The 18,369-nt window shown below is 44.7% G+C and overlaps 1 protein-coding gene across 1 annotated transcript in view; it reads right to left on the bottom strand.

The window, feature by feature from the left end:
* The window catches only part of LOC122926738 (altered inheritance of mitochondria protein 21-like), a 175,110-nt gene that overhangs the window by 44,567 nt on the left and 112,174 nt on the right, over positions 1-18,369 (bottom strand). Inside the window, exon 11 of the mRNA XM_044278212.1 lies at positions 6,522-6,606. Coding sequence (XP_044134147.1) covers positions 6,522-6,606 — 85 coding nt within the window. The remainder of the gene's footprint in view (positions 1-6,521; positions 6,607-18,369) is intronic.

An 18,369-nucleotide genomic window follows, 5' to 3' on the forward strand; every position in this document is an offset into this window, starting at 1 on the left:
TTGGAGTGACAAATCTCCTGTGGAAAACAGAAAATTGGTGTGCGTTATCTGTGTTCTGGCCAAATTAATGTTACTGCAGAGGTGAAAATCCCAGGATGTTCCACGACTGAAAGACCTGGTATCAGCTATTAATACCACCTTTGCTTATGAAAGAATCATAGCTTTAGGGAATGGTTCTTACCAAAAATTTATGAAACAATGGGAAGTTTGGATAGCATCTATACATTGTAATATGGGGTGAGAAAGTAGGTAGTACACATTTGACTGGATATGCCCTCTAAAAATAGGTATATGTATGTGTGCGCGTTGGATTATTACAAGTGTTAAATGGAGGAGGTGGATAACTAATTGACATGTTTTTTTTTTTTCCAAGGAGAAAAGGCTTTATTCTTGAAAGTATTAGTAATTAACTTGTGGTAAATAGGCACCAGACATGGATGACGTCTAAAGTAATCAATGTTTTACTGCGTGATAACTGTTATGTTTTGTATGGTTAGTTGTTATGAATAACTCGACTGACAATGATAAGATTATAATGTGCCTTTATTGTGATATGTATTACTTTGAAATGCCAATAAAAACGATTGAAACAAAAAAAAAGACAGAGATAAGAGATGGCCAGGGAGGACAAAAAGCCACAATGGGAACCAAATCAGAGGTAGAAAATGAAAAACCATAGACAAATGGGGAGTAGTCTGAGAGGAAAAAAGACTGTGTCCCCGGGGATCAATAGCATCCCAGCCGTGCAGAAGAGAGCACTGCAGGAGAAGAGTGCAGCCAAAGCAACCTCCGCCACAGTACAAAAGCAAGACTGCGAGTGATGCTGGATCCAGGACCATATCATGACTGGCATTAGATAGCCTGAGGAAACTGAGCAACCGTACTCTTAAGAGAGAGCAGGCTACATACAATACATGAGAGCCAGAGAGCACATACACTCATGGAAGCCGATACAAAAGGTAAGGATCGCAGCATACATCTCTGCTTAAAAAAACTTCTAACAAAAGAAGCTGTTTGATACTCAAATTGCATGGACTGTAGGCTGAAGAACAAAAATATCGTAGGTGTGTAGATTCGTCAAAGACTGTCTACTGTCACCAAGTAGCGACTCTGCCTGAAGGAAACAATGTGGTCATCAGAGAAATACTTTGGAAATACTCAGATTGGCCAGGATACGAGAAATCCTTCTCCAGGAGAGAACGTGATGACTTTGTCCGACATCACAAAAACACTAGAGAAAATCTTGACATAAGAAAAAATAAATAGTGCAGGTGTTCCAGAACAGTAAGAATCCAACCTCAGGAGTATGGACACTGGACATGTAGACAGAAACAAACTGGGGCAGAGCAATTACTTGTTTTTCGGAGGGGTATAACGTAGAAAGGGTGTTGCGTTTCAGTAAAAAAACATCTATTAGCATTGACAACATGCGACAGCACCATAGTCCCGTCCGGTGAGGGGGAATAAGCAGTTGATGCACAGTATGTGCCCTGAATAGGTGTGTCCCCTATATAAGGACATGTCAAAGCTATTACTCATCTCTTAAAAGAGGCAGTGTTGATGGTGTCACAGCATCAACAGTAAGAGCCAATGTCCAGCTTGAAATAAGAACCATGTGGTAGACCAATGTCATAGAAACTAGGGGGTCATGCCAACCAGGTAGAACCCTGCAACAGTGCGCACCAGAAGTGAAAGTCTCATCAGCTATAGCATGCATACTAATGCAAATACCTGGTAGAGAATGGAAGTACTGCAGATGACCATGTCATCAGGAATGATTGGACGAATCAGCTAAAACTACAAGAGCCAGCATAAAGATGCCATGGTGCAACAGCATCCATTGGTCGCATAAAATGAGCCGGAGATCCACCTGAAAGGGAATGTCGACAAAACCACCACACCTAGGACCAGTGTGAGGGTTTCACCTATAGAAGGAAAGATGGGGTAGAAGCTACCGTATACAGAACTAGTGCCGAAACATGGAACGGAACAGAGGGCAATGTGGTAGAAACCACAGAACCATATCCACTGCAAATGCAAGGAATGAGGAAGAAAGCAACACGGGTGCCACCATGGCTTGCAGGAGGTACGTAAGCCTCGAGCCTGAGAAGGGAACCACACAGTGGCAGACAAGGCACTTAGGGCTAAGGTAAATTCTCTACCTGAGAATGGGGCCAGACAGGAGTAGCCACAGGAGCTAGTGCCGGTGCAATACTCCACCTGAGGAGTAGGTCATAACGTAGAAGCCAAAGTATACTGCGATAGCACCATACTCCACCTGATGAGACCATACAGAAGCCATAGTATGCGGTACTAACGCAAATACTCCACCCAAGGGGGAGACTGTTCAGTAAGACCCATGGCATGAAGTGCTAACACAAATACTTCCCTTGAGAAGAAACCCATACAGATAGTAACCAATTAAACAAGGGCTAGCGCAGTACCCGAGAAGGCCATACCGTAGTAGCCATGATATGTAGCGCTAGTGTAAATACTCCACCTGAGAAGGAGGCTATACCATAGTAGCCACAAAAGCCAAAGTCAGGGTAGACACTCCAACTGGGAAGGAGGCCTTACAGTGGTAGCTACTATCTATAGTGCTAGCGTAAATACTGCCCTGTGGTAGAGAATATATAGTTGTAACCATGGAATGGAGAGCTAGCCTAAATATGCCACCTGAAAAGGAGGAGAGCTAGACGTGGAAACAGTATTCAGAGGCAGTGTAATACTCAATTCGCTTGGTAGTAACCACCAAATTCTCTTCTAGGTCACCTAAAAAGGTGTCAAGTATCATGACCAACCATGTAGTGTGGAGTCCCACCGGGACTTAAAGCGGTGTTTTGGTGACACACCCTGGGAGGACAGAGACTGCCATGTCGGCACTCTAAGCCAGCAACCAAAAACAAAGGGGATAATGCGGTAGTAGCTGCAGTATCCGGTGGGTGCAACCATATCCCGCTTGTGGAGGAGGACCGGGTAATGGTAGGTAGCGTCTCTTGGAATACAATTCAATTCTCCCCCCCCCCCTTCCAATTCAGACTGGGCATGCTCTCAATCAACTTCTGGGCCAATTCCTGACTGATAGCAACCCATTCTTCTTGGAGTTTGTCAGAATTAGTGGGTTTTTGTTTGTCCACCCGCCTCTTGAGGATTGACCACAAGTTCTCAATGCGATTAAGATCTGGAGAGTTTCCAGGCCATGGACCCAAAATGTCAACGTTTTGGTCCCCGAGCCACCACTTTTGCCTTACGGCATGGTGCTCCATCGTGCTGGAAAATGCATTGTTCTTCACCAAACTGTTGTTGGATTGTTGGAAGAAGTTGCTGTTGGAGGGTGTTTTGGTACCATTCTTTATTCATGGCTGTGTTTTTGGGCAAAATTGTGAGTGAGCCCACTCCCTTGGATGAGAAGCAACCCCACACATGAATGGTTTCAGGATGCTTTACTCTTGGCATGACACAGGACTGATGGTAGCGCTCACCTTATCTTCTCCGGACAAGCCTTTTTCCTGATGCCCCAAACAATCAGAAAGAGGCTTCATCGGAGAACATGACTTTGCCCCAGTCCTCAGCAGTCCATTCACCATTTTTTCTGCAAAAGATCAATCTGTCCCTGATATTTTTTTTGGAGAGAAGTGGCTTCTTTGCGGTCCTTCTTGACACCAGACCATCTTTCAAAAGTCTTCGCCTCGCTGTGCGTGCAGATGCGCTCACACCTGCCTGCTGCCATTCCTAAGCAAGCTCTGCACTGGTGGCACTCCGATCCCACAGCTGAATCCTCTTTAGGAGACGATTCTAGCGCTTGCTGGACTTTCTTGGACGCCCTGAAGCCTTCTTAACAATAATTGGACCTCTTTCCTTGAAGTTCTTGATGATCCTATAAATTGCTGATTGAGGTGCAATCTTAATAGCCACAATATCCTTGCCTGTGAAGCCATTTTTATGCAATGCAATGATGGCTGCACGCAATGCAATGATGGCTGCACGCGTTTCTTTGCAGGTCACCATGGTTAACAATGGAAGAACAATGATTTCAAGCATCACCCTCCTTTTAACAGGTCAAGTCTGCCATTTTAACCCAATCAGCCTGACATATTGATCTCCAGCCTTGTGCTCGTCAACATTCTCACCTGGGTTAACAAGACGATTACTGAAATGATCTCAGCAGGTCCTTTAATGACAGCAATGAAATGTGGAAAGGTTTTTTTGGGATTAAGTTAATTTTCATGGCAAAGAAGGACTATGCAATTCATCTGATCACTCTTCATAACATTTTGGAGTATATGCAAATTGCTATTATAAAAACTTAAGCAGCAACTTTTCCAATATTTATGTAATTCTCTAAACTTTTGGCCACGACTGTAGACATAGTATCCAATGGTGGTGCAATTACTTCACCCGTTCATGTGAATACTGAACTTGTGGGAGTAGGTAACGCAGGAAATACTATCCAGTGATAGAGCAATTACTCTGCCTATGGAAGGGGGTAATGCGACCGGCTGTGCCGTAACCAGTGGACGTGCAATTACGCCACCCATGAACGGAGGCAATGCGTCAGGTTGTACAGTATGTAGTGGTCGTACAATTATGCCGCCTATGGAGGGGGGTAATGCGACCAGCTAAATAGTATGCAGTGGTAGTGTGATTATGCCACCTATGGAGGGGGATAATGCAACAGGCTGTACAGTATGCAGTGGTAGTGCAACCACGCCACCTATGGAGAGGTGTAACGTGACAGGCTGTAAAGTATCCATTGGTCGTGCAATTACACCGCCTATGCAGAGGGCGGGGGGGGTAATCCGACAGGCTTTACAGTATGCAGTGGAAGTGCATTTACGCCACCTAAGGGAGATGAGGCAATGCTACAGAGTGTGAGGTGTCCAGTGGTAATTACTCCACCCGAGGAGTGAGTAACACGACAGGATGCACAGTATACATGGGTAGTGCGATTAGTCCATCTATGGATGGCAGGACATATGACGGGACACACGGTATACATTGGTAGTGCCATTACTCCATCTATGTGAGGATGGGAATATGGATGTACAGCAGCCAGTGGTAGTGCAACTACTCCACTTAAGGAAAGGGGAACGCAACCGGATGTACAGCGCCAGTGCGTGTCCGTGGAAGGGGGGGTTACATGAAAAACATCCAGTGGATTTGTTGCAGGGAAATGCGTCAGTAACCGCTTGAGGGGAGCACACATGCACCACCTTAGAGGGGGTTAATTTAGCAACAGACACCACACTCAGCACTTGATAGTGCCAGGGTAACTTACTATTTTTTTTTTTTATATATAAACATATAGTCGTGTATTTGAAAACTGACACCCCTAGCCCCAACTGGAGGCAAGAAGAGGTTATTTTTTTTATTTTCCCCTTGAGGACCAGGGGTGGAGCTCAGCAGGCTCCTGGGGGAGGGGGAATGTCATTTCACATACAGGGAGCAGTTCCCACCCCCCATACACAGGCATGGAAGTTGTGGCCTAGTATGCCGCAAAGCCGAAGACTTGCGTAGGAGTAAGCCGACAGGAAAAACTTACGGCCGGAACGAACAGCCATGAGATGAGCGAATCCTTTGGCTCAAGAGACGAAGGACAGGCATACAGGACAGCCGGTAGCCACGTGCAGCGGTCACCCCAGGAGGGAATTTGACCGCTGGGAAATGCTATGGGCCGTCCCTGGCCCGAAGGGTGTAGGGAAAGGGGGCAGCAAAGGAGAAAACCCAGGTCGGGAGGGAATGCAGCACTTCAGCAGAATGGGGGAGGAAGAGAGGAATGGAGCGGTGAGTGACAGGGGGGGGTTGCGGCGCTGATGGTGGGGGTTATACTTACCCTGTGTTCACCATACTCACCCCTTCTTCCTTCTCTTGGGAATTGGGGAGCCAGCAGGATCAACTACGCCATTAGCACCGAAGTGGTAGTGAGGCTGGAGTGGAGGGGGGGAACTGCAGGTGACCCGATGGCTGGCGGTATGCAGGGGAGCTGGGCTGCCCTGGTCTACTTTGCCATGCTGGGGAGGTCGGGCAGTGAGGGGAACAGACACCGGCCTTCCTCCCCGGGTAAACGGAGAGGCGAAGTGTTCCCGAAAAGGCTACTGTTTTGTTTCTATAGCAATGAAGAAATACATATCATAAACAGCTAATGTAATCTGATCCTCAAGTCATACTCCCATCAGGCCTCTTCTGTTCCCTACATACAGATTAAGTTACCAAGTAGTAGGGGACACCAAATAGGAGTACACATGATGAAAAGAAATGGAGATACATATGTTCACATAGGGTCTGCTGGAATAAAATGAAAGAAAAAACAAATTGCAAAGCTGCTTCAAGAATTATTGGCACAATAAAAAAATTAAAATTGCACAAAATAAAAAAAATAATTAAAAAAAAAAGGTCTGTGATCCCCATACCTTTAAAAATGTGTCTAATTTCAGTTCTTTTATAAAAGTGTTAGTTTTATAAAAAATATGCTACTAAAATCAGATTTTACATGAATGACAAGCTTCCAAAATGATACAAACCTTTTAGCGGTGACGTTGCTAGTCAGCGATTCCTTTATATTCTCTGATTTCTTTTTCACACTACTGGGAGCTTCAATTGCTTTTTCTAGAAAGACATAAAAATCTGAAAAGTGTTGTAACCACATTCTATATAACATACATCCCCTTAAGCCAGCCGATAAAAAATTAATTGTTTGAGCAGATGCAGATAATAATGAAAGCTGCAATTCTGCTGCCTGAAGCAAAAGTAAACCTGGCTCACGAGCGACAGCCAGCCATGGTGGCCTGAATTTGCAGGTTAAGGGCTCATGCACGCGACCGTACGTATGTATTGGCAGTCCACCAAAAATATGGATGACATCCGTGTGCATTCCGTATTTTGCAGAATTGATCAGCTGGCTTTTAATAGAACAGTCCTATTCTTGTCTATTATGCGGGCAATAATAGGACATGCGGAAATGGAATGCACACAGAAGTAACTTCAGATTTTTTGCAGACCCGTTGAAATAAATGGATTTACATACGGTCCTAATAAAAAATACTGATGCAAAAAGAAGAGGGAGAGGTCGTCGGGCGGCACTGCTTACACTGATGATGCCGTAATGAACCAGACCGAGGTGCGGTTAAACGTGCTTCTTAATGTGGTGCTCAGCAAGAAAGATACTGTAGACAGTAGATTGCAACATGAGGAGAAGGCGGAAATAAAGTTGCGGCACTCACCAAAGTATGTAACTCTTTCTTTATTGAAGCTTCCTCAAGGGGTAGCTGGAGGATCCAGGGGCGGACACACAGTTGCGAGCGGCGACGGCCGTTTCGCGCTTCCTCAGGCCACTGAATGCGTCATCGCGCATACGTGCGCTTTATGCAGGTGGATAGGGGGACGGCCGACGCCGTCAGCAACTATCTCGCTCCCACGGATATGACGTAGCTAAAATACATGTAACCAACAGGTTCGGTCATAGTACATGCATACTAGAAAAAAGACAACACCGAAATTGAAGATATATAAGAAGAAAGCGGACATCAAGGGGTATATTAAATACAGCAGCAGCACAACATGTATATTGAACTATGATAGTAGAATCACCTTTATAGATTAATTCACCAAAGTGGGGAAGGGGGAGGTGCGCTTATATTTAGGGCATGTGCGCAACAATAGGCTCCTCTGTATCGAGCACATGCGACTCACAGGAACACGGACATATCATTTCTGTCATTCATTCCCACCGCATGCATGGCCTCCGTTCGCATTATCCACCTTGCCTCCCTCCGCAGGAGCAGGCGGTGCCGGTCTCCACCCCGTGGGATGGGACGGACATGTTCTACGCCCGCAAAAGAGAGGCAACGTGGATGTGCGTCGTGGGCCGTGCGAATATGTTCGATGAGGCGTGGACTGCCTCTACCTGATCGAATAGAGCCAATATGTTCGCGAATGCGCTCGAATAGAGGGCGAATCGTTTTTCCTATGTAGAAGCGCTTACAAGGACAAAAAACCACATACAGGTCCTTCTAAAAAAAATTAGCATATTGTGATAAAGTTCATTATTTTCTGTAATGTACTGATAAACATTAGACTTTCATATATTTTAGATTCATTACACACCAACTGAAGTAGTTCAAGCCTTTTATTGTTTTAATATTGATGATTTTGGCATACAGCTCATGAAAACCCCAAATTCCTATCTAAAAAAATTAGCATATCATGAAAAGGTTCTCTAAACGAGCTATTAACCTAATCATCTGAATCAACTAATTAACTCTAAACACCTGCAAAAGATTCCTGAGGCTTTTAAAAACTCCCAGCCTGGTTCATTACTCAAAACCGCAATCATGGGTAAGACTGCCGACCTGACTGCTGTCCAGAAGGCCATCATTGACACCCTCAAGCAAGAGGGTAAGTCACAGAAAGAAATTTCTGAACGAATAGGCTGTTCCCAGAGTGCTGTATCAAGGCACCTCAGTGGGAAGTCTGTGGGAAGGAAAAAGTGTGGCAGAAAACGCTGCACAACGAGAAGAGGTGACCGGACCCTGAGGAAGATTGTGGAGAAGGACCGATTCCAGACCTTGGGGGACCTGCGGAAGCAGTGGACTGAGTCTGGAGTAGAAACATCCAGAGCCACCGTGTACAGGCGTGTGCAGGAAATGGGCTACAGGTGCCGCATTCCCCAGGTCAAGCCACTTTTGAACCAGAAACAGCGGCAGAAGCACTTGACCTGGGCTACAGAGAAGCAGCACTGGACTGTTGCATGTCATTCGGAAATCAAGGTGCCAGAGTCTGGAGGAAGACTGGGGAGAGGGAAATGCCAAAATGCCTGAAGTCCAGTGTCAAGTACCCACAGTCAGTGATGGTCTGGGGTGCCATGTCAGCTGCTGGTGTTGGTCCACTGTGTTTTATCAAGGGCAGGGTCAATGCAGCTAGCTATCAGGAGATTTTGGAGCACTTCATGCTTCCATCTAATGAAAAGCTTTATGGAGATGAAGATTTCATTTTTCAGCACGACCTGGCACCTGCTCACAGTGCCAAAACCACTGGTAAATGGTTTACTGACCATGGTATTACTGTGCTCAATTGGCCTGCCAACTCTCCTGACCTGAACCCCATAGAGAATCTGTGGGATATTGGGAAGAGAAAGTTGAGGGACGCAAGACCCAACACTCTGGATGAGCTTAAGGCCGCTATCGAAGCATCCTGGGCCTCCATAACACCTCAGCAGTGCCACAGGCTGATTGCCTCCATGCCACGCCGCATTGAAGCAGTGATTTCTGCAAAAGGATTCCCGACCAAGTATTGAGTGCATAACTGAACATAATTATTTGAAGGTTGACTTTTTGTATTAAAAACACTTTTCTTTTATTGGTCGGATGAAATATGCTAATTTTTTGAGATAGGAAATTTGGGTTTTCATGAGCTGTATGCCAAAATCATCAATATTAAAACAATAAAAGGCTTGAACTACTTCAGTTGGTGTGTAATGAATCTAAAATATATGAAAGTCTAATGTTTATCAGTACATTACAGAAAATAATGAACTTTATCACAATATGCTAATTTTTTGAGAAGGACCTGTATACCACGTAGGACGTACGGCAATTGATAAAGTCCCGTACTGTGTGTTGTACCCCGCCTATTTGTAGGTATTTACTGCAGACATTAAGTGCGCAAAAAGCCGACGGCGACCAACTCGCTCCTCCACCAGACCAGCTTCCACCCACCGTCTGTCAAACGCGCAGTCCCATATGGGCAGGATTAATGATACAGATGAAAGTTTCCATCGACAGGCTGGAGAACTTGGGGTTAGGCTCATTAATAGGGGTTATCCATTGGGAGAGGTCTCATCAGCCCTTCAAAAAGCGTCCCAACTTGACCGCAATGTTTTGCTCATGGAACAGGGCACCAATACCAAACCCTTACGCTTCGCCTTTTCTTTTCAGTATAGCCCAGTCGCCGAAATGGTTCGACAGGTTATCAACCGCAATTGGGATTTACTCAAAGGAGACCCCACTCTTAGTAGCTTCACTGATAATAGACCATTGGTCACATTTAAAAGATGCCCTACAATTAAAGACAAACTAGTTAGGAGCGTATTCTCCACACCTAGAGATGAGAGCAGGTTGAGAAAACCGGTGGGCAATTTTAGGTGTGGCCATTGCTCTTTTTGCGCACTTAATGTCTGCAGTAAATACCTACAAATAGGCGGGGTACAACACACAGTACGGGACTTTATCAATTGCCGTACGTCCTACGTGGTATATGTGGTTTTTTGTCCTTGTAAGCGCTTCTACATAGGAAAAACGATTCGCCCTCTATTCGAGCGCATTCGCGAACATATTGGCTCTATTCGATCAGGTAGAGGCAGTCCACGCCTCATCGAACATATTCGCACGGCCCACGACGCACATCCACGTTGCCTCTCTTTTGCGGGCGTAGAACATGTCCGTCCCATCCCACGGGGTGGAGACCGGCACCGCCTGCTCCTGCGGAGGGAGGCAAGGTGGATAATGCGAACGGAGGCCATGCATGCGGTGGGAATGAATGACAGAAATGATATGTCCGTGTTCCTGTGAGTCGCATGCGCTCGATACAGAGGAGCCTATTGTTGCGCACATGCCCTAAATATAAGCGCACCTCCCCCTTCCCCACTTTGGTGAATTAATCTATAAAGGTGATTCTACTATCATAGTTCAATATACATGTTGTGCTGCTGCTGTATTTAATATACCCCTTGATGTCCGCTTTCTTCTTATATATCTTCAATTTCGGTGTTGTCTTTTTTCTAGTATGCATGTACTATGACCGAACCTGTTGGTTACATGTATTTTAGCTACGTCATATCCGTGGGAGCGAGATAGTTGCTGACGGCGTCGGCCGTCCCCCTATCCACCTGCATAAAGCGCACGTATGCGCGATGACGCATTCAGTGGCCTGAGGAAGCGCGATCTTGCGCGCGAAACGGCCGTCGCCGCTCGCAACTGTGTGTCCGCCCCTGGATCCTCCAGCTACCCCTTGAGGAAGCTTCAATAAAGAAAGAGTTACATACTTTGGTGAGTGCCGCAACTTTATTTCCGCCTTCTCCTCATGTTGCTAATAAAAAATACAACCGACACAAAGAAAATATGTTCGCGTGCATGAGCCCTAAGGGTAGCCTGCAGCTTTTGAGGCAGTTTTTTTTTTGTGAAAAGGAAACGTGGAGCACACTATAAAAGGAAGGACTTGTACTTCTCCTTTCTGATAGATCTACTCCTGGCTTTGGCTCAAAAACTGCATTTAAAAGTGCCACAAAAAAAAAAAAGTCTATGAAAAATTATAATTACACTTATCTTTAATTGGATATTCCATTTAGCCTTCACAATGGCACTAAACAGGAGGGTACCCAGCCTACCAGGGACAGGAAACAACGTGGAAAGTGAACGTTTAAAAGCCTCCTCCCCTTTACCTTGTCAAGTAAATATCCAAGAACACAAGAGGATGCTGAATAAGATTTTTATCTGGGAAAAAGAATATAAAAAAAAAAAAAAGAGACACAAAACATTTTCATAATATTAACAAAAGACTAAAATTAGGGTGGAAATCTCCAGTGCCGTTGTGGAGGCTAAATGGAAAATCAAATTACCGGTAAGTGCAATTATAATCTTTTCCATATGCCTCCCCAACGGCACTAAACAGGAGGAATAACAAAAAAATAATAATAATAATAATTGGGGGGACCACTGCAGATAAAACCTTATGACCAAAGGACATATCCCTATTAGCAACAACATTTAGTATGTAATGTCTAAAGGTGGTAGGCAGATTGGATCAGATGGCTGTCTGACATATCTGGGCCAATGAAGCAGAGGCCCCTTCTGCCCAGGAGGTTGCTATCACCCTAGTTGAATGAGCTTTCAGATCAACAGGGGAGTGGAGGGACACACCTTTTAACTTGTAAGAGATAGAGTGTCATTTTTATCCGGAATGAGATGGTTATTTTTGAAGCCCCCTGGCCTCTGTCCTGTCTATACTGAATTAAAAGGCCATCTGACTTTCTCATCTGATTAGAAGCTTCCAAATAGAACAAGACACATCTACGGACATCAAGGTTGTGAAAATGTCTCTCCCTGGCGGATCTAGCCTGTGGACAAAAGGTAGGCAATGACATTTCTTGCTGACAGTGAAACCTGGAAACCACCTTAGGCAAAAAGGAAGGTTCATGTCAATACAATTCTGTCATCCAGAAAGGTTAAATATAGAGACCTACAAGATGAGGCCTGGATTTCTCCTACCATTCTAGCTGAAGTTATGGCTATTAAAAAAGCAGTTTTTAAAGTCCGTAATTTCAGAGAGATTTCGTTAAGCGGCTCAAAGGGCAGGTCCATGAGGACAGAAAGCACTAAGTTAAGGTCCCAAGGAGGTACAGTGCATCTAATTGCTGGATGAATTCTGCATGCCACTTTATAACACGACGCCTGATTAAACTTACCGCCGCAAGTTTTACATCCAAGAAGGCACTAAGGGCTGCCACCTGGAACTTCAGGGTACTAACCCTTAGTCAAGGCCACCTTGCAGGAAATCTAGAATTACCTTAATGTCAGGAGAGGCCAAAAGATCCTAAGAGGCTCCAACAAAACAGAGAAACAAATTCCATGTTCTAAGATAAATTTTTGATGCAATCGGTTTCCTACTGCTCAGCAGAGTGTTTATGACTGCCTCAGATAGCGCCTTGGATTTCACAATTGACCGTTCAACTTCCAGACTGTCAGCCTTAACTGGCGAACCTCTGGGTGTCGGGCAGGACCCTGAAGAAGATCCGGGATCTGTGGCAGTATACAAAATCTTCCTTTTAAGAGGTTCAGCAGTAGAGTAAACCATGTTATTTTGGGCCAGTAGGGAGCTATTAGGATTAACTGGCATCTTTCTTCCACTACCTTTGTGAGAACTCTCGGTATCAGAGGCCCTACAGGCCGGGGAACCGAAAAGGCATCCATTCTCACTGGATCGTCCTTGTATGAGGGGGAATAAAATCGATTCACTAGTTTCTTTACTCTGGAGGGAAAGAGATCCAGGATTGGAGATTCCCATTTTTTGCAGATCTCTGTGAATATAGATTTTTTTACAGGCTCCATTCTCCTGATTTTAATTTTTTCTGCTCAAGAAATCCGCCAGACAATTCTCTTCTTCTTTTAAATGGACTGAGCCCAGTAGAATATTCTGGATGCTGTCCAACAGATTCTGGTTCCTTGTTCCGCCTTCTTTGTTTATATATGCCACCATGGATCTGTTGTCCAACAAGATTTTGACATCCCCTAGATAGATGGTCGGAAGGAAGGCGGGCCACTTTTTAGGGCCACAGACTGCTAAGAGCTCTTTTGAGTTTGAAAATAGAGGAAGATGTTCCGGACTACAGACACCCTATACTAGTTTATTTCCGCAATGGGCACCCCAGCCTGGTCTGCTTGCATCTGTTGTTATAACGATCTGATTTGCAGATCGCCATTTTACCCCCTGGTTCAGATTCTTTAGGTTCAGCCACCACCACAGGGAATGCTTTACCCGAGTAGGCAGGGATACTTTCTTGTTCAGGGAAAGTTGGCTTCGGTCCCAGGAATGTAGAAGGAAATTCCTTCCATGAAATTGGGCCCACTTGACCGCCGGTATAGCTGAAGTCATTAGACCCAGAATCACCATAAATTCTCTGAAGCACGCCCTGTGGAGTAACCGGAATAAAGAGATCCTTGAGATAATGTCCTGTTTCTTTTGCTGTGGGAGAAAAGATGTCATAATATGGGAGTCTAGAAGAATTCCTAAAAAGACTTTCTTTCTGCAGGGGAACTAAGCCTGATTTCTCCAGAATTATCTTCCAGACCAGAGATTGAAGTGTGGATTTTACTACTTGCAGATTTGCTTGAAGAAGATGTACCGAACTGGCTGCAATAAGAAAGTCATTAAATAAGGAATGAACAGAATTTCCTTTTGATGGAAAAAAAATAAAACTCAACATTTCTGCCATAAGCTTTGTAAAAATGCTGGGGGCAGACAAGAGACCGAACGGGAGAACTTGGAACAGATGAACCAGGCGATTCTTCAGGAAGACAGCAAATCTCAGATATTTCTGATGACTGACATGTATGGGGACGTGATAGTAGGCATCCTCTAAGTAGAGTGTTATCATGAAATAATCCTGTGACAACAGATTGATAGTCGATTTGACCGTCTCCATCTTGAACTTCTTGTATATCATGTGCTTGTTGATGTACTTTAGATTGATAATAGCACTGAAAGAGCCATTTGGCTTCTTCACCGGGAAGACTGGGGAGTAAAACCCCTTCCCCTTTTGATTTTCCGGGATAACGACATCTTTATCCAGCAATAAGAAAATCTGAAACTCCAGAAACCGAGGATCTCCCCCACCAGAAAGGTTCCTGATTAACAAAAAAACAGAAGGAGGAAGAAGAGAACTCCAGTTTGTAGCCTAGACGAATGATCTCTAGAATCCAAGGGGATGTTGAAATGTCCTCACAAGCGGAGATTAACCTTTTTAATCCCACTGGGTCTCTGGCGTCATAGTCCAGATTGTTTAGCGGAATTATCCAGTTTGAACAGGAAACCCCTACCTCTGCCTCTCGTTGGCTGCCAGGAACCTAAACTGTCTTTCTTCTTTTGAACAGGTTTACTCCTTTTTTGATTCCGAAAGGAGCGGCGTTGATTGAAAAATTTGGACTCTGTCGGGAACCCCTTTTTTTCTTTCAGATGCTTTATCGAGTATATCATCCAGTACCGATCCGAAGAATCTGTCCCCTTCACAGGGGATACCACATAACTTACTTGTAGAGGTATTATACCCCTGACCAAGATCTCACCCAGACAGAACTTCTGGCAGTATTAGATAGAGCCGCTGATCTAGCGGAGAGATTTACCAGATCCGCTGATGCGTCCGCAAGAAATTGAAGGCCTGTTTCAAAACTGGCATGGAGGACAAGATATCCTCTCTTGCAGAACCAGAGATTAAGTGTTTCTTAAGCTGGGATAACCATAATGAAAGGGTCCTAGTAGTATAAGTGGCCGCACTACTGTGTCTTAGCATGGACGTACAGGTTTCCCAGGATCTTTTAAGAACCGATTCACATTTTTTATCCATGAGTCTCGAAGGAGCCCAACATCCTCAAAGGGTAAGGATGATTTCTTAGACTCTGGGAGTTTTTAGCCAAATCGGATTCATTAAACGGATACTTTCTTTTAACCACTTCAACCCCGCTAGCTGAAACCCCCTTAATGACCAGGCCACTTTTTACACTTCTGCACTACACTACTTTCACCGTTTATTGCTCGGTCATGCAACTTACCACCCAAATGAATTTTACCTCCTTTTCTTCTCACTAATAGAGCTTTCATTTGGTGGTATTTCATTGCTGCTGACATTTTACTTTTTTTGTTATTAATCAAAATTTAACGATTTTTTTTGCCAAAAAATGACAATTTTTCACTTTCAGTTTTGCTAATTTTGCATTTTGTAAAAAAAAAATGTTTGGGTAAAAGTTATAGCATTTACAAACTATGGTACAAATATGTGAATTTCCGCTTTTTGAAGCAGCTCTGACTTTCTGAGCACCTGTCATGTTTCCTGAGGTTCTACAATGCCCAGACAGTACAAACACCCCACAAATGACCCCTTTTCGGAAAGTAGACACCCTAAGGTATTCACTGATGGGCAGCGTGAGTTCATAGAACTTTTTTTTTTTTTTGTCACAAGTTAGCGGAAAATGATGATTTTTTTTTTTTTCCTTACAAAGTCTCATATTCCACTAACTTGTGACAAAAAATAAAAACTTCCATGAACTCACTATGCCCATCACAAAATACCTTGGGGTGTCTTCTTTCCAAAATGGGGTCACTTGTGGGGTAGTTATACTGCCCTGGCATTCTAGGGGCCCAGATGTGTGAGAAGTAGTTTGCAATCAAAATCTGTAAAAAATGACCGGTGAAATCCAAAAGGTGCACTTTGGAATGTGTGCCCCTTTGCCCACCTAGGCTGCAAAAAAGTGTCACACGTCTGGTATCGCCGTACTCGGGAGAAGTTGGGGAATGTGTTTTGGGGTGTCATTTTACATATACCCATGCTGGGTGAGAGAAATATCTCGGCAAAAGACAACTTTTCCCATTTTATTATACAAAGTTGGCATTTGACCAAGATATTTATCTCACCCAGCATGGGTATATGTAAAATGACACCCCAAAACACATTCCCCAACTTCTCCTGAGTACGGCGATACCACATGTGTGACACTTTTTTGCAGACTAGATGCGCAAAGGTGCCCAAATTCCTTTTAGGAGGACATTTGGATCCCAGACTTCTTCTCACGCTTTAGGGCCCCTAAAAAGCCAGGGCAGTATAAATACCCCACATGTGACCCCACTTTGGAAAGAAGACACCCCAAGGTATTCAATGAGGGGCATTGCGAGTTCATAGAATTTTTTTTTTTTTTTTTGCATAAGTTAGCGGAAATTGGGTGATCACCCCCTTGTCATTGATCACCCCCCTGTAAGGCTCCATTCAGACGTCCGTATGCGTTTTGCGGATCCGATCCATGTATCCGTAAAAATCATACGGACGTCTGAATGGAGCCTTATAGGGGGGTGATCAATGACAGGGGGGTGATCAGGGAGTCTGTATGGGGTGATCAGTGGTTCATAAAGGGTTAATAAGTGACAGGGAGTGGTGTAGTGTAGTGGTGTTTGGTGCTACTTTACTGAGCTACCTGTGTCCTCTGGTGGTCGATCCAAACAAAAGGGACCACCAGAGGACCAGGTAGCAGGTATATTAGACGCTGTTATCAAAACAGCGTCTAATATACCTGTTAGGGGTTAAAAAAAAATAAAAAAAATTCACATCTCCAGCCTGCCAGCGAACGATCGCCGCTGGCAGGCTGGAGATCCACTCGCTTACCTTCCGTTCCTGTGTGCGCGCGTTCACAGGAAATCTCGGCTATCGTGGGAGGACGCGTATATGCGTCCACCCAGAAGAGCAGGGCCGCCGGCAGGACGCAATCCTGCGTACGGCGGTCCTGTAGCAGTTAAAAATATTTTTGAAATGCCCAATCTCTTTTCTGGATCCTTCCATTCCTCCGAAATGAGCTTTTACGTTTTCATGGACAGGAGAACTTGCCTCTTTTTATCCCCCAGACCTTTAAACATTTAGTCTTGTATAGAGTGTGGCTCTTTAGAATTCTCTATACTTATAGTAGCTCTGATTGTTTTGAGCAACAAATCGGTCTCTTCTATAGAACATAAAGGCCTTCCAGATTAATCGTCAGATGAGGCAGAGTCAAAATTAGATAAAACTTCACACTCATCTAAATCAAATCCGAGCCTTCACAAGAAACGTGTCATGCTGGCCATGTTTCAGGAAACCCATTTCAAAGCATCCTCAGTTCCTAAGTGTGATTGTGGGTACTACACCACTTGGTTCCACAGCCCCCATCCGGACAAGAAAGCCTTTCACAAAGCCTTTCACCCCACTGTCCTATTTTCAGAGACCAACATCTAGGGGGCGCTATATCTTTCTTAAGCTATCAGAGGGCCAAAACATTTTCACAATCGCTAATGTCTATTTTCCCAACCAGGGGCAGATACCTTTCGCTTCCAAGATCCTGAGGAATCTGGCCCGCTTTGCGGACGGCTCTTCCATCATACTGGGTGGCGACTTCAACATGGTAATGGATCCCACTGTAGACTCTTCGACTGGTAAGTCCTCTATCTCCCCGGCATCCCAACACAGATTCAAAAAAGACCTCTCCTCCCTTCGCCTAGTTGATCTTTGGAGGGTATTGCATCCAGGAGTCAAGGACTTTAGCTTTCATTCCCTGGCCCACAACAGTTACGCTAGATTAGATCATCTCTTTGTTTCCCACAATCTGTTAGATCTGGATTCCCATTGCTCGATGGACGGGTTTCTTTGGTCCGACCACTCCTGTTTATGGCCGCCTCCGAACCCTTCCACCACTCCCACGCCCCTTCACGTGAAGGCCAAATGACAATCTCCTAAATGACCTGGTGTGCATGACGGACGTTCGCACCACCATCGCGGAATTTATCAATAACCATCAATCCGACACGTCCCCACCTCCGATTAAATGGGAAGCCCTAAAATGCGTCCTAAGTGGGCTTTTCATATCCCATGGCACTAGGCTTACGAAGGAACGTTCTGCAAGGCTCTCCACCCTCCTCTTGACGATAAAGAAGCACTGAACAAGCTCACCCCATCAGACCAATTGAAAGCTGATATCTCTCTTCTCCGCCATCAGATACTTCAAATTCTAGACCAGAAAACCCTGTGTCTCCGGGATAAAATTAAATATGTTTTTTTTTTTGAGTATGGAGATAAGAGTGGGAAATGGC

Source organism: Bufo gargarizans, chromosome 1, assembly GCF_014858855.1.
Source record: "Bufo gargarizans isolate SCDJY-AF-19 chromosome 1, ASM1485885v1, whole genome shotgun sequence".
In the NCBI taxonomy this organism is placed as follows: Eukaryota; Metazoa; Chordata; class Amphibia; order Anura; family Bufonidae; genus Bufo; species Bufo gargarizans.